Genomic DNA, 16,145 nt, shown 5'->3' with positions numbered 1-16,145 from the left:
GGTACTGCAGAAACACGTTTCCTCTGACGGAATAGCTTCAAGTCTGGCAAAAAAACCTTAAGTCAGGTGTCAGTTTGGAAGTGATGTCAGTCAAAGTGGACCTGAATAAAATGACCCCAGGCAAAATAATAGTAGCCATCTAAGCAAACCGCCCACAGGATTATAAACACTGAATAACAATATGCTATCCGGGTCTACAAAACATTACTATTACTAGAGAAACAATGGTATGCTGCAAAATATGACTAAGGCAGTAAAGAACTTTTGATGTGGGTTTGTCATCCTGAGAAAACTAGTCACAAACCTTCTGTCAAAAACATACTAATTTTCTGACTCACTTCTGACCATTTCTATTAACATAAGTTTCTGTCCAGAGACTCAACACTTGATCATTAAACTATCATAATCATCATTCAATAATTTTGAAAAATAAATAATTGTACATATTGGTAAATTGTTGGTAGATGGTTGGTAGATTGTTGGTAGATGTTATTTGACATTCTGACCAAATGAAAAAGATGTCAAATGTTATCTTTAATTATAATTACTTTTAAAGATATCTTCACATACATCGAGTGTCAGCAAGGTTATAAGAAGCTTGTAAACATCTACATCAGAAACAGTGGTAACACAAAACAGATTTATGAATATATTAACTCTTTAATGATTTTTGCAGTGTGACTGTTAGTCTGTTGCCTTGTTTTTAACACTTATAGCTGGTCAATGAAGGTTAGCAGTAATTTTGAATTCTGTTCCAGTTTCATGTTATCATGATCTAATTGCCTGAGTGTTCAAAGGGTCAACCTGCAGCCTGGAAGGTATGCAGCCTGCTTGTGATTGACAGTCACACATGGGTGGCTGCTTGTTGGTAACACTGCCTGTGAGCGCTATACTTCACAGCCTTAGTCATTGAAGAGCTACACTCACACTGTTTCATTAATGATGCTTGTGCTTTTATGGGTGTTTTATCAGTGCTGCTATAATGAGGATGTATTTGATATACCATAGCTAATCTGTCATGTCATGAATATTAAAATGTCCCGTCAAAGCTTTCATCAGAACATGTTATTTGCAACTTCGTCATCTGATATCCCATCTTTTAAGTTGGTTACATAAATAAAAAAATAAACAAATAAATAAATCAGATGGAAAAAAAATAATTATATATAAAACTGGTCAAAAGTTTGGGGTCACTTAGAAATTTCCATTCCACTCCATTATAGACAGAATACTAGCTGAAACATTGATGATTAGCTCTAATGTTTTCTCAGTTATCCTTTGAAAATCATATCAGATTAGTAAACAGAATGTGCCTTTGGAACATTGGATGAATAGTTGCTGATGAATAGTTTAATGTACATATTACATTAAAGATCAACCATTTCTTTCTACAACAGTCGAGAACCCTTTTGCAATTATGTAAGCACAAAATGTAATCTAAAAAAAAAACTACTGCCCTGATAAAAAAAAAAAACTATTCAACTGATTTTGATCGGTACTGTATATTTATATATATGTATCGCAAATCCATACGGTTGTGACGGTCCATTCAGATCAGTGCATGAGAATAAGCCTGGAGGCGGGCTTTAGCTAGTTAGCTTTAACCACTTAGTGGCCCCCTGCTGGACATATGATGGAACGATGGAAGATGATTGGAAAAAAGGAATTTCCTCTTTGATGCTGGTTTAAAAAAGGGCACTTTTGATGCCAAAATACAATAAAATTACAACTCAACCTGAACTATTTCTTTGTTGCTTCATTCCGGCTACCAGTGATCATTCAGTCAATAAAGTCATGATAACATATGAAGGTCAGGTGATTGGCTGTAGACTCTGTGTCCCAGGCACCCCATTAAAGAGAGTTCCTGGGCTGAAGGCACTACATGAGGCATCTGCCACTAAGATGAAGGAGAAACCAATTGATCAGTCTTTCTCCAGCTGACTGCGCTACCCCATGATATGTCAAACTAGTCCTTGAAAGGCAACATACGCATGTCATCGTGACCTTGAGGAAAATAGCAAGTGAGAGAGAAGAGAGTGAGAGAGCCTTTGGTCAGACCAGGCTACTGAGCCAAAGGGTGCCTACAGTGAAACTCTTTTACACTGATCTCAGGAACAGCTTTGGTACAGGAGACATGGTGAGCGTTCACACCGGCCGTGGAGCCAGGCAAGGAAAAGAGAACCCAGGAAGGGCTACTGTTGAAATGCAGACTCCAGTAAGGGAATAGAAAGCTGCAAAATACATAGGATACACAAAACTTTTTCAGATTTATGGTTTACACTAGACGTTGTAACAGCAAATTATTTTAGATTAATAACATAACTGTACTAAGTCAGGGATAGGCAAATACAGATTTACGGTCATCACCTATCAAAAACTATATGGTTGGAATATTGAGGTATAGAGTAGAGACATGGATTTAAGCATGATGTAGGCTTATGTGTGTTTAAGCTAAGAGGCATGGATTTGATTCTATTCTATTCTATTCTATTCTATTCTATTTATCTTGTTTTGCACCTGCATTCTGCATGCTTGTTAAAGGTCTAAGCATGAGGGCTTTCTGCATCATCAACACAATGCCAAAATGTACACCAAATTGTAGGCTACCGAAAAAAAGAGTCAGTGCTCATTTACTTACAGTAACAACAAGTTGGTTAATACAAATTGCAGTTACTCTAAAGGAACAGGTAGTTCTTGGAAAGCAAGGTCAACCTGGGGTTAAATTATTGTGAGAGAGGAGGCGGTAGTGATGGAGGAAGCCAGTGGCATTTAAAGCCATAAAATCAGTGAAGACCTCATTACTCATGTGATAGTCTCAGCCCACCTCTGCTTATTTTAGCCCACCAAGGCTTTTAACCCTCGGCAATGGTATGATGGCTGTGACTTTCATATTGATGTGTTATTGTAAAATCCATCACGATTCATCCTTACTCTAATAGCATGGAAGACCAATGGATGTCCAAAAATGAATGAACGTACGCAGTAAATGAATGACTGCCTGACATACTGCCTGCCTGAATGAATGACTGGATCGACTGACTGACTGACTGACTGACCGACCGATTGACTGCAAGAATGAATGAATAAATTAATGAATGAATGGAAACAACAGGCACAAATTACTCTTACTGTTCATAGGCCTACAATGTTTTAGGGATTTTGTTCATGTCATAGGCTATTCTTAGTTTATCATCTTCATAAGAGCTTTCAAGTTTTCAAAATAAACATTTAAAGGAGTTTTGTAAATGTTTTTTATGCTTTATATAGGTCGAGATAACCTGCAATGACATAAGAACACAAATTTTCCACAAAATCTTGGCAGGTATGTCCACAATTCTTTAAACATTAAGCAGCCCACTACTTTCAATTTCTTATTTTTGTGCATAACTATCAGATTGCTACATGACAACTTGTTAAGCATAATTATCTGGTAGCTATGCTTTAAGTAGAAGATGTAGACGGCATGTCTGAGTAGCCTTCATGTAATAGCATCCATGCAGTATGTGGTGAAAGGTTGATGATATGAACGGATCGCTACATCAACTCTAACAGACATCTTTTGAGTATTAAAGTTACCTCACTGTAGGTTACATTTTGGTAGTTTATTTTGTGTTTTTTAAAGGTTGCGGAGGTGTCTAATGTCACGTCAACAAACGAAAATCCGGCACCAACTGTTTTTTTTTCTTCAGATGCCAAGGGGTGAATGTCTGACTCCACGATTCCAGCAGAGATCTCATTGATTCCCGCCTGGGTCGTCAGCTTGGAAGAACCCTCGGTTTCCCCTTTAAATTGTTTTCTCTCTGCCTGGGAAATTGCACTACCGACAGCATCAGCACCGCTGCTGGTGCTGCTTGCTGTTGTGTGGACTGTGCGCATGCGCCGCGTAGTGGAATTACTGCACTGGCCAGAATAAGTTGGATCTCGTCTGTCTTCACAGAAATACAAAAATCAAGCCAAAAAAAATTATGACAATCCTCAGAATGGGGAAAAAGAGGTATTTCGGAGTTTGGACGTTTCCTTTAATAGTTGCCGTGGTGTGCGCACAAAGGTAAGCGTACCGATATGCCTTAATTTATCACTACTGTGCATGGAATGCTGAACTGTGTTGTTTAAAAGCTTCTAATTCTCCGTCTCGCTCTCTCTCCCCCCTCTCTCTCATACTCTCCCTCTTTCTAGTGTAAATGACCCTAGCAATATGTCACTGGTAAAAGAAACTGTGGATAGACTGTTGAAGGGATATGACATTCGCTTGAGGCCAGACTTTGGAGGTAACTGAAATAATCAAATTGATCATTGATCATTGTAGTATTGTGTTGTATGAATCGCTGCATCCACTGGTATAAACTCAAGAGCACATGTTTCCCAATTAGCAGCAGATTAGGCTAATTGGGCCACGCCGTGTTCCTGTAGTACAGATAGACGGACGAAGTCCACCCTGTTCATTTTTGGACACCATGGAACTTAATAACTCATTTGATTGCAAAGCATGTCATTGATCATGATCCTGACAGTTTTTATTCACTGCCGTAGTCATTATAATCACTATTCAATTGAAAGCCTCAATACCCGGAGGCTTTCGCCCCATAATCATCTGGAGTGACAGCAATCGTGAGTAATTTAGATATTTTGACGGCAATTTCGTCGTAATACGATTCAAGTGGGGTTGGTACTTCTCAGTGAACACATGGTCACAAACACATGGTCACAAACTCTGTTTCTGTTGAAACGTATCTTTATGAATTTATGTTATGTATTAAGAGGAAGATGCTAAATTACATTACAGAAAATTACATTGCGGACCATTTGTGGAATTGCAGGTGCCCCCGTGGGAGTGGGGATGAACATAGATATCGCCAGCATAGACATGGTATCTGAAGTCAACATGGTGAGTAACTTACTCCACATGGGTTTTCTCACAATGAACTAATAGGTTGTAAATGTAACGTCTAAATCTGCCCAGTATCACGGGTTTACTGGGAAGAAGCTTCCCTCTCACCATGACTGGTTAAAATGAGGTGTACGCTGGTTGTTACTTTCAATCACGCACCTGCGCTCAGCTGTACAGCGTTTACAGTCAAACATACCGTCACATCATAAGGGATTATTGTTCGCTTGCTGTGCCTTATTGTAACAGGACCTGCTGTATAACATAGTAGTCCATTCGCCTTTGGAAGTCCACGTGTTACGCAGAACAAGGTATCGGTCCTCTCCAAATGTCACCAAAATAGAAATCATATTTTTGGGTTAGCGTCATATTAGTGGGTAATACGGATAGAAAATCGGCATCATGATTACTAAATATTAGGTTTTGTGTTAAGTGTGAGTTCAAGAGTAAAAGTTCAACAAAACTGCATTGTGTTCAGTTTACTTTTATATGCTCGACAGTAGGAAAGGGGACAGTTAAGTTTTTTCTTCAAGCAAGGGCACCCCCTAGCGATGGTATATGAGAACTGTTGACCGTGGAATGAAGCTTGGAGAGGTGACGTCTCTTTCGACCTTTGAGCAGTGAGTGAGTGTTATTGTGACCTAGGAATGAACAGTTCCTTCAATAAATGTATTAATTCACAGCAGAATAGAACTGGCAAGGCAAGCAATGATTCACTGCTCAAAAATAAGCAATTCCTCACCACCCCACATCTGCTGCTATGTAAACCTCCTCAGAGCCAAAGGGGCAGATTGAAATGACCAGTGAGATTTGGTCTAAAGGCTTATGTGCACCACACATGTATGATGTTAATAAGTACAGAGTCATGGGAATTCAGAAAGACAGAGTATACACATATAGATAGACACTTATGCTGAGAAAGAGAGAGGGAGATGGGGACACACACATAGGAGTCCTCCCTCTGCTTGTCCATGTGTCTGGCTGTGACTCTTCACATTCATTCATCTGAATTAAACGCTTATTTTCCCCTGGCCAGCCCAAGTGAATGTCCAATTCACCATGAATGAACACTGACGTCATGGCAACCCCCTGTGGCAAAACAGGCCCCCGCGTCGCGTCGTGTTGTGGCCATTCAGCAGGAAACCCTTCCCACATCCCCCCTGTTTGCAAGTTGTAATGGGAGAAGTTGGCCTTCTTCGTGCCCTCTCTGTGTGGTCAAGCCCATGATAAATACTGTACCCTAATCCAGGCTCCTGCTTGAATTTCCAAAACAAAGCAAATTATTGTTTTAGATCACAAATTTGCACTTAATTCTGTATAACCCCCATGGAGTGCATTTCTCTGGTTCCTACCTGTTCAGATAGGTGAGGCCCTAATGTTGACAGTATTCTGTGATCTAACTTTGTCTGTGGCACGATAGTGTTGGTTTAGTGCTGGTTTGTTGTTGCTGGATTGGCTTTTGATTGGCGGGTCTGTAAGACTTCAGACTTTAAATCAATCTAGTGCTGATGGCAAGGTGTGTATTGTGACTCAATCCCGCCTCACATCATTGGTCAAGGCCAAGTCTTTGGGTTTTGTCTGAGCGACAACAACGTTCCTCTTGCATAATCATGTCTCTGATCAAAAACTGGAGCTGTCTCTGTCAGATCTGTGATGGCTGCCAGGTCTAGTTTTTATCCTCTGTGATTCGGTCAGTGTGGGGCAGCTGATCTGTTTCGCAAGGAGACTGAATCGCTCTGTCTCTGTCTCTCTCTTTCCATTTCTTAGTCTATGTGTCTTTCTCTCACTGTCTGTCTCTCTTTTACTTTCTCTCCCTTTCTTTAATTTGTCTCTCTCCTACTGTTTGTCTTCCTCTTTCTTTGTCTTCCTCTCTTTCTCCCACTGTCTCTCTCTCTCTTTCTCTCAAACTCCCTCTCTTTCTCTTCCTTTGTCCTTGTCTTTCCCTGGCTGTCTGTCCTTTATTTGCCCCGTAAAGCACGATTTCTCATTGAGCACCACGTGGTTCTTAGGAAAGGTTTGGTCTGCGGTGACAAGAACTCTTGTCCCAATGCAGAAGGGGGATGACGGATGGCCCAAGACGGGCTGTTTGATTACTGCCAGTGAGAGCCCCTTCATCTTGGGCACTGGCCACTCAGGCCCCTGCCAGGTGGCATCATCTTTTACTGCAGCAAACGACACAAACCTGCCAAGCCCAAGCTTTATACCCGACCCAGAGAATATTGGACCCGGACAACCGGATCTGCAGGTCGGACCCTGATCCGGAGTGGTCTGTGCCAGGGCTGGGTCCGGTCCAGGGTCTGATTCTATCTGTTGATTCAAGAGCGCTTCCCTCTGCCGACAGCTTACCCCATTGAATAGTGAGGGGAAGAGATGCAGCCAGAGGGAAGGTCAGTAACTGTCCAAGCCACACTATCACAACACCAAATATTGACCCTAAAGTAGGAGTCTTATCTCTCTGGTGGCGTGTGGAGTGGGTGTCAGGGTGGAAGGCGGAGCAGCCAGCCAGGTTATCCCTATTGTTTTCTAAGCTAACTTAATGTTATAATTGATATTGACAGAGTCAAAACGCTCTAACAGATCAATGCCGAAAAAGGGGCTCTTGCCTGGAGTGGTTTGAACTTTAAGAAAGGTTTTCTTCCCCCAGAAATCCATAAGAAGATATCATTGTGTAAAAATATTTTTTTGTGGAACTTTTGTGGAAAATGTCAAGCAGATCTGTGGATATGGCATTCTATTGAATTGTGGAACCTAAACCTTGTGGTGAATTTTCATGAATGATTTTCTCCTCATACTATAGTTTCATAGTATACTTTTTTCTCTGAAGAAGCTGCATGCACACCTGATTCCATACTTGAATTCTTCTGTACACTTGCTTGTGCTCCGAATAGGACCATTTTTTGAGAGTCCCAGGTTTTGGCAGACTCCCCTCTACTCAGTGGAGATTGACCCAGCTGGTGGTGTACTGTGTGAGCGATCTTGGGAAAGAGCAATTCACATTAGTCCTTCATTAGGCCTTCTAACATGGACATTGCAGAGGGGGAACTTAGTCAGGTGATTTAATGATAATAAAAGCCAGTCCCATTGAATTAGGTGACGTGGTCTCTGGAGAGGTATCCATTGAGTGCAGTGGGTGGAATGGGTGCAATATCCCTAATGGCTCCATCCTGAAGTGTACAGTACTTCTAAAAAAACAGCAAAACAAGATGTTGGCAAAGTCTCCGTTTTTTACCTTGAGAAGGGGAGGTAGCACTTTACTTGACCCCTGCGTCGTGACTGCTTTGATTGTGTCAAAAGTGTGGTTGGGTAGAGGACATATCCCATCATTAGTGGCCATGACAGTTAATATCCAATGATGTAACAGAGTCACCCAGTAATTATCGTTAATTGTCATGACAACTCCCTCAATGTTAGGTGCTATAATTATGAGTGCTGTCGTGATAATTACTGGTAATGGTAAAATGACACTGTTAAATTGGTGGGAATTATCTGTCATGAAAACTTATGACAGCGTTTGACACCTTCCATAAAATTTTTATGGCATGGTTATGCCAGGCTTATGATGAAAGGTTCACAGAATGGCTAACTGAAAGAACATTTGCCTCTTTGTTTTGAGCCAGGGTGCCATGGAGACCAGCTACTGTGCTTTTCTAAAAAAAGAAATTGTGGCCTTTTGCAAATGATATATTCATTTGAACAGAAACATATTCCCCAAAATGTGTTGCCTGCTAACTCATTGTTTGATTTTTGTGTGGCAGAGCTTTTGTGGATCCCTGCCATGTGCGCTGGGGTTATCAAGCTGCTCGGTGGATGAGGCTCTCTTGCTTTCAATGACCCTGTAGCCAAATGTCTGCCAACTAGCATGATCCAGTGACCTTTTCAAAATCCCAGAGCCCTTCGGCCCTCAGTCCTCTCTAGCCCTCTCCAAGAGCTCTCATCCTTCTCTCTTCGCCTCCCCTCTCCTCCCCTCTTCTCTCCTGGCTCTCTCTCAGATGCATTGAGGCAAAGAGAATGTACACACAATTATGATATATATATATATATATCCCTCTCCCTGTGTGCATGTGTTATGTGTGTGTGTGTGTGTGTGTGTTTTAACATTGACAGTTGACTTGTGTTTTTAAGTGTCAAAATTGTAGTGTAATGTAATGTTTTATTACATCAGTATATGTTACTGACCGAGCTGGGTGCTTTACTGTAGGTTATGGCTTTACCTATGCAGAATATAAACAAGGTAAGCAGTCCTGACTGTGAATTGTATGTCATCATTAATAGATAGCACAGCTTACTGGTTGTGCAGTCTTCTCACTGAATAGATGTGGGTCATATAGAATGCTTCATATTTATCTACCAGCTTCCAGCTTGTAGTAAATGCGAAAACTGTGAGATAACCAGGCATTAGGAATGAGCATATGGAATTTACTCCAAGAGATTAACTGCTTTTCTACTAAATATACATATATGTTACAATTTGCCTCTTAAAAGGCATATCGCATAAATCTCCATAATCTCTGTTGAGATGTCATCTGTGTTGTTTGGACTTTAAGACTAAAGGGGTCAACCTATTTGAATATGTATGGACTATTGAGCAATGCATACACGCTCGAATCCTTCAGCAATATTGTATTCAATGGCAGCATTCCATGACACAATTTCCTCTAGTTGTTTTTATTACTACAATGCAAGCCTTGGTTACTTTGTTGACTGGCCCTGTCCACTAAGTCCAACTCCAGGTGATATAAATGGCTCTGTAGTGTTATATATAACAATAAGAATGCAGACTCTGCATAACATATCCTTACACTTTCATACTGTCTCCCAGTGTGTGTGTGTGTGTGTGTGTGTGTGTGTGTGTGTGTGTGTGTGTGTGTGTGTGTGTGTTGTGTGTGTGTGTTTGTGTGTGTGTGTTTGTGTGTGTGTGTGTGTGTGTGTGTGTGTGTGTGTTTCACGTACTGTAGCGTGCCTTTCTAGTCCCGCTCAACCGGCAGCAGGGCCCAGTATTAACATCTAGGGTACCTTTCACTTTAACCCCCTTTTAGTTCACCTAATTACACCTCTGTTAGCCAACCAAGCGAATGGCCGCTGCCGCCGCCCTGGCAGCCTAACCAGCTATGTATCTTTTATGGGCAGGCTCATGCATTATTTAGAAAAACAATGTAGAGGGAAGCCATGCAGCGAGTGTAGACCCAGGGGAAATAACATTGGAGTTATAGGATTATGGCCATACTGCATGCGTGTCCGTGCAACAACAACATGCTGTGCAGTATTCATAGCAAAGGAGCCTCTGGAGTCCACATGGTCAGACTGGGAGTGTGTTCCAATAGGCAGAGTGTGTGCAGGGCAATGGTGGGAAAACATTGATTGTTTGGGAGTTTTAGATCATATCAAAGCCCAGAGGGATAAGATGGTGATGTTGATGACGATGATGATAATGACAATGGTGATGATAATGACGATGATGATGGTGACAATGATGATGATGATGATGATGATGACATGTAAAGACAGCTGAAAGAGAAGGAGAGGGATAAGATGACGAGGTAGGTGAGGGTGAGGACGATGGTGCTGGTGGTGTAGTGGTGGTTAATAATGGACATTGCTTGTGACGGTCAATTTGTTGCTCAATCTAAAGAAGCAATAGAGGGGAGAAGGAAAAGGGTATGATGCTGATGATGGCAATGATGAAGATGGTCTTCTCAGTGATGTTGTCATCGTTTTCTCCTATGGAGATGAGAGCAATGTAAGCGTGCACACATACAGTAACACTTGAGTGGCTACGTAAATGGAATCCTCTGGAGTTGAGGGCCCCCATCTCTCTCTCTCTCTCTCTTTCTGTAGATGTGAATTCCCTGCCTTGTCTGTGTGATTGAGCTGGCTGGGCTTTGGAGCTTATTTCTCTGTCCTGCCCCCTCTTCTATCTGATGCTCCTCCAGCCCTCTCTGTCATCTTCTGAGATTCCCTCGGAGATGCCGCCTGAGCCAGTGGGCTGACGCTTATGGACTGGCCTGTCTCTTTCCCCTCTTTCTCTCTCTCTCTCTCTCTCTCTCTCTCTCTCTCTCTCTTTCTCTCTCTCTCTCTCTCTCTCTCTCTCTTTCGCTGTGTCTCTTTCTCTCTCTTTCTCTGTGTGTGGTGCCTCAAGCCAACCCTATTAGAGGGAAGGATAGATGGAATAATAAATTGAAAGAAGGTAGCGATACCACAGCCAAACACCTGTCTAGACACGCCCAAATCAACTTTCTTAGCCTACATGCATAACTGCATCATTTACTGATGAGCTACTCAGAAAAGTGGAACCTGATGCATCACCACTGTTGACATTTGATAGCATCACTTCCATTGAATTAGCTTATGCTGCTACACCACTGTAGGTGGCATGCTTGTCTGAATCCATCTCCATTGGGCCTAAGTGATGTGCTGCACGGTCGAACGGCACAGCTGCTGGTGCTGAGGAGGATGCCGATGCCTCACCACATTTTTTTTCCTGTCTCCACTTGAGCGTTTCATTTTTAGCTCCGCAGAGCGATCGGCACCGAGGGAAAGGTCAGGTGCCCCGTCTCAGTCACCTGAGCGACACATGCCGCTGTAAGTGTCATGTTCAGTGTCAGAGTAATGGCTGCCTCTGAGCCCAGAAATTTCCCCCCATTCACATTAGCCGCTTCCATCCATGCCGCCGCAAAGCGCAATAAACCCCTGAACTCGACACGCCCGCAGTCTGGCGCTATTAAACTTATTGAAAAGGGAGAGGTGGGTTTCCCATTTAATTGGAGGTGGGGGTTCAGATGGGGGATATAAACAGTTTGTAGTGAAATATGCGCCCGAGCGGCTTAATCAAAGAGGAATTTTAGCACGTTGGCCATATTCCTGCTCTCTTCCCTTTCCCTGTGAAGGTGCAGGTAGAGCATGACATATTTCTGTCTGAGACCTTTATTGCCGCCATTTTCGCAGCATTGATGAAGATGTTACATCACCCCATGATGCGTCATCATTATGGCCACCACTATATTATATGGCTGTCTCCCTGAGATCCCATCCAATACATCATCTGGGTGTCATTGCCTTTAAATGGAATGAGGACTTCCTATCTTCCACATGATTGGACTCTGAATATTCCTATCTCTGCAGCACAAGCGTGGCAGTGCCATTTGACTGCAATGGATTTGATGTGTTTAGATATGTGTTCACAAGGCCTTTGGATGCAGGCAATTTGTGAGTGGTGTTTATCAACAGCACTTTCCTTTTGTTGAAAGACCACTGGTGTTGTGTATTGATTATGCTAAAGGGCCTTAGATGGCATTTAAATGTTATTTTATCTTACATGCTGCAGTGGCCACAGCCACATACGGGGGGGGGGGGGGGGGGGGGGATAATAATTAAGGGGATGGGATTTAAGACTCTGAGACCTACGCCATTTCCCAGCCTCTATCGCGGCTAAACATTAACATCCACACCCGTAGCACCTGCAGCCCATCTCCATCTAAGCTCAGCATGAGTGTCCATGCTCGATCATTATCAGCTTGGTGACCAAAGCTCTCCAGCACCCCATCCTGTCTCCCCTGCTCCTCCTCAGAAAGACCCTTTGGGCGATTATGGGGATAATCTATGTCATTTCCATCAGACTTCCCTGTGTGCATGTATGAGAAATGACTGTCAGTGGGAGGAGGACTGGCTGGCTCGAGGTTTTGTTTTTCATTGTGCTGAACCATTTTGTGCTGAAGGAACTGAAAGTCCAGAGTGCATGAAAGCTTAATAAGACATAAGAGAGCTAACTGACACATTAAACACCAGACTCATTATACAATACATGTGCAATACACAGAATGTATGAGGACATATGACTTTTAGCTCAGGGAATATTAGCTATATATGTTACCTCAGGGAATATTTCAACATGGATATGCTGGTGGTGTATGAGTTAAAGTTGGGAAAAGGGGGAAACGCATGGCCATCTCTCTCCCTCCCTCTCCCTCTCTCTCTCACTATCTCTCTCTCACTATGGGTAAACACCGTAAGCCAGCCCTGCTGATGCTGCTGAGCTGGGCTCGCGTGCAGAAGAGCTTTGTCCACAATTACACCTGCTGCCGCTGCTGCTGGCCCTGGGGGAAGTCAGGCAGTAAAGCGGAGACATGCTGAATCATGCTTCTCCCTAAACTTCCTGGGCCAAAGCCTTTAGAAGTTCACCAGATTTTTTTTGTTTTCTTTTAGTTTTTGCTGCTGATTTTGTTGTTGTTGTTTGAGAGTGTGTGTTCCCCTTTCCCAAAGACTCCTTAATGCATCAGCAGTCTGTGCCACTGAGCATGCTCGCTGGACGGACTGAGATCGCTCCTCTTCTCCTCCATTAGTTTGTGCTCGACCTTTTCCTCCCGCATGTTGAGTTCACCCCATCATGTACCCCTCTTTCCTGCTGTGTCCTTCCCTTGTTGCCTGCTTTCCATTTTTGGCTGCCTACCTCATCCTCCTCCTCCTTGTTCCCTCGTTCCCTCTCTCTCATCTACTGTTCTCCATTGCTCTCTTCTTTTCCCCAGTCGGAAGGTGTCTTTGATCAACAACATCTGAAAACATTTGTAAAAAAAAAAAAAGAAAAATCCTCCTTGGGGCACCATGCTGTACACTGAATAAAAAGCTTACAGCTGAAGAGAGAGAAATAAAAGGGGACTTATGAAACATTCTTCCATTCTTGCTGTAAGAACTTTTATAGTGCAGTCACATAATGCCTGTGCCAGTTGTGCTGTGAATATGGCGCTTTCACTTTCCAGATAAAATGGTGAAGGCCATGTAGAGGGAGGCATTAATTAATCCTGACCTGCCTCTAAATTATGACGATGATGTGAAAGTGAAACAGGGAGTTTTTGTTAACTGTTGCTCAAGCACATGTAAGCATCATTCTTTCATCATGTTCTAAACATTTTGTGGCAGATGTCATTTACTGCCATATATTGGTATGTTGTCACTGGCATATCTTTGGACATCAAGTGTAATGACAAATAATGAGAAGATATAGGCTAGCATCCATGAAACAGGCATAACTTATTATGTCAATCTTATGTAGAGTGGCTTTGTGTATTGATGACGCTTGTATTTGGATCTGAATTACAACACATATCCTTTTAGACTCATAAGTGACGTAGGGAAAACAATTTAGATTCTATGAGTAAGCCCTAGTCCAGCTGGATTCATTCAGACTATGGCACAGACTATTGACAGTGACAAGGTGTTTGCCCTGAATAGACGAACTGTGAGGCTGTACTGCCAAAAGGCTACAGAACACTGACTCATACCCCCCCACAGGAAAGGCCTACCTTTACCACCTCACATTACAGCACCCTTGTGTCATTTTAACAACAACAACTTGCATTATATAACTCTTTTTCAAGGCACCCAAAGCACTTTACAATAAATGGGAAACCTCACTAACCACCACCAATGTGTTGCCCCCATCTGGGTGATGCATGGCAGCTATTATGCACCATGTTCACCACACACCACTTTGAGGTTGAGAGAGAGGAAATGAATGAGCGTATTACACCAGGGGATGATTAGGGGGCCTGATTGAATGAGCCAGGTTGGGCATTTAGCCAGAACATCAGGGGAACTGTGCCATGGGATCTTGAATGACCACAATCAGTCAGTCATTAAAGTCTCACTTCTTAGTATTTCAGTAAGTACAAATTATTCAACAGAGGATCAGTGTTTAACAACAAATTTACACACTGTATAACACTGTATTACACACAGCATATACTCAGCACTAAATCTAAGCCCTAGCCCTGCTATATGTAAGTCTGAAGTAGGAATGTGTGCTTCTCATTAATTTTACTGAGATTATTCATTCACTCCATGTGTGCTGTGACTGTGTGAAACAGTATTATAAAGCATGTCTGTGCTATTAAATGTAAGTGACTACATGTTAGACAGTTTCCCCCATTAAACTACCGTGTACTTGAACATACTTGTGTAAGGTATGTTATGAGGGTCTTACTCATCTTTTCTGTGATTCAGGCCTAGTCTCTCGGCACAGTAGGATAGGCGGGTTTAACCATGGCGCAGTGGTCTACGCTGGCACTCCAAACAGACCGAGGGTCAGAGCGGCAGGATTGGGATGTGGTGGGTGTGGGGAGTGAGCCAGGGGATAGTGGTTGGAGGGTGGATGTGTCCTCTCCAGCGCCTGGCTGTGGGTCAGGGACCAGCCAGGGGGCAGCTTGGAGTGTTACTCGACACTCGGTGTACCATGGGGCAACTCATGGCACCAGGCCAGGGGCCCAGCGGGAGGTGACCGACTGGACCTCCAGGGACCCGGGGGACCCGAACATGGGGCAGATTGGGCCAAAACAAGTGAGCATTTTGTGAAGTCAGCCAACGGTAAGCATCACACACAGACCTGCAGGGCACACTTCAATCACACCAGCAAATATGATTATGAAATGATCCATCGCCAGTGATTCACTCAACACATTTTTTTTTTAACCTGACGGTTAAAGTGATGTAATCAAAGGTGGGTAAATTGGGGTTCAGTTCCCCAGCGGTTGGCCTGGCAACAACCAGATGCTGCGGTAACCACTGGTGATAGACGAGGTGCCATGCTTTCGCCATCAGCCAGCAAACAGGGCTGCGCTGCTCTCATAAGCCAGGGCTTGTTTGCTTGTCATAGTACAATGGGTGGAGGGGGGGGAATTGACAGCATATTGTCTTGCTCCGCTCGCTGTGGAAAACGATAATCTCCCCACCTGTCCTCCCGCATCATTCGATAATGGCCGGGCACTGGCACTACGAACGGATTAGGTGGAGTGACAAATGGATGTGGGTTAATCGCCCACACTGCTGCTGCTGCCTCTGCCTCCTCTGCCACGGCGGCCTCATCCCTGCACTGGGCAGAGCTGTGTGGGTTGTTTTTTTCCTGAGCAGTAAGTTGCTCCACACTTACCCACTCACTCCCCCGATGCTTCATCATATAGCTGAGCTGTCACTAATGGGCATTACAGAAAAAGAGAGAGAGAGAGAGAGAGAGAGAGAGAGAGAGAGAGAGAGAGAGAGAGGGAGAGAGAGAGAGAGAGAGGGAGGGAGGAAGCGCTACAGCTGGGCCTCACTGTTTGACCAACACTTACCACCATTCTTTAACCTCAGCTATTTTAGTTACAGACAGCTCAGCGGGTTGCTGGTTGCCATTAACTACATGAGAGGGAATGTGTCATCTTTATTTGAAGTAGCCCAAGGTGCACTGTGCTTAAAATAACAGATTAAAAGGATTTCATGCAGTGGATGCCTCATG

At 43.2% G+C, this 16,145-nt stretch overlaps 1 protein-coding gene across 4 annotated transcripts in view; it reads left to right on the top strand.

The window, feature by feature from the left end:
• The first annotated feature begins 3,818 nt into the window (after positions 1 to 3,818).
• The window catches only part of LOC121709834 (gamma-aminobutyric acid receptor subunit beta-2), a 53,730-nt gene continuing 41,403 nt past the window's right edge, over positions 3,819 to 16,145 (top strand). For 2 of the 4 annotated variants that reach the window (XM_042093454.1, XM_042093453.1), the window contains exons 1-3: positions 3,820 to 4,048; positions 4,177 to 4,268; positions 4,818 to 4,885. In XM_042093454.1, the coding sequence (XP_041949388.1) occupies positions 3,966 to 4,048; positions 4,177 to 4,268; positions 4,818 to 4,885 (243 nt within the window). In that variant the 5' untranslated portion in view covers positions 3,820 to 3,965. Of the gene's footprint in view, positions 4,049 to 4,176; positions 4,269 to 4,398; positions 4,609 to 4,817; positions 4,886 to 16,145 lie in introns of those variants that run through there. The other 2 variants (XM_042093456.1, XM_042093455.1) reach the window with 2 other exon arrangements.

The sequence above is a fragment of the Alosa sapidissima genome, chromosome 5 (assembly GCF_018492685.1).
Source record: "Alosa sapidissima isolate fAloSap1 chromosome 5, fAloSap1.pri, whole genome shotgun sequence".
Lineage (NCBI taxonomy): Eukaryota > Metazoa > Chordata > Actinopteri > Clupeiformes > Clupeidae > Alosa > Alosa sapidissima.
The sequence above is the reverse complement of the archived record's forward strand: the minus strand, read 5'-3'. Positions and strand labels throughout refer to the sequence as shown.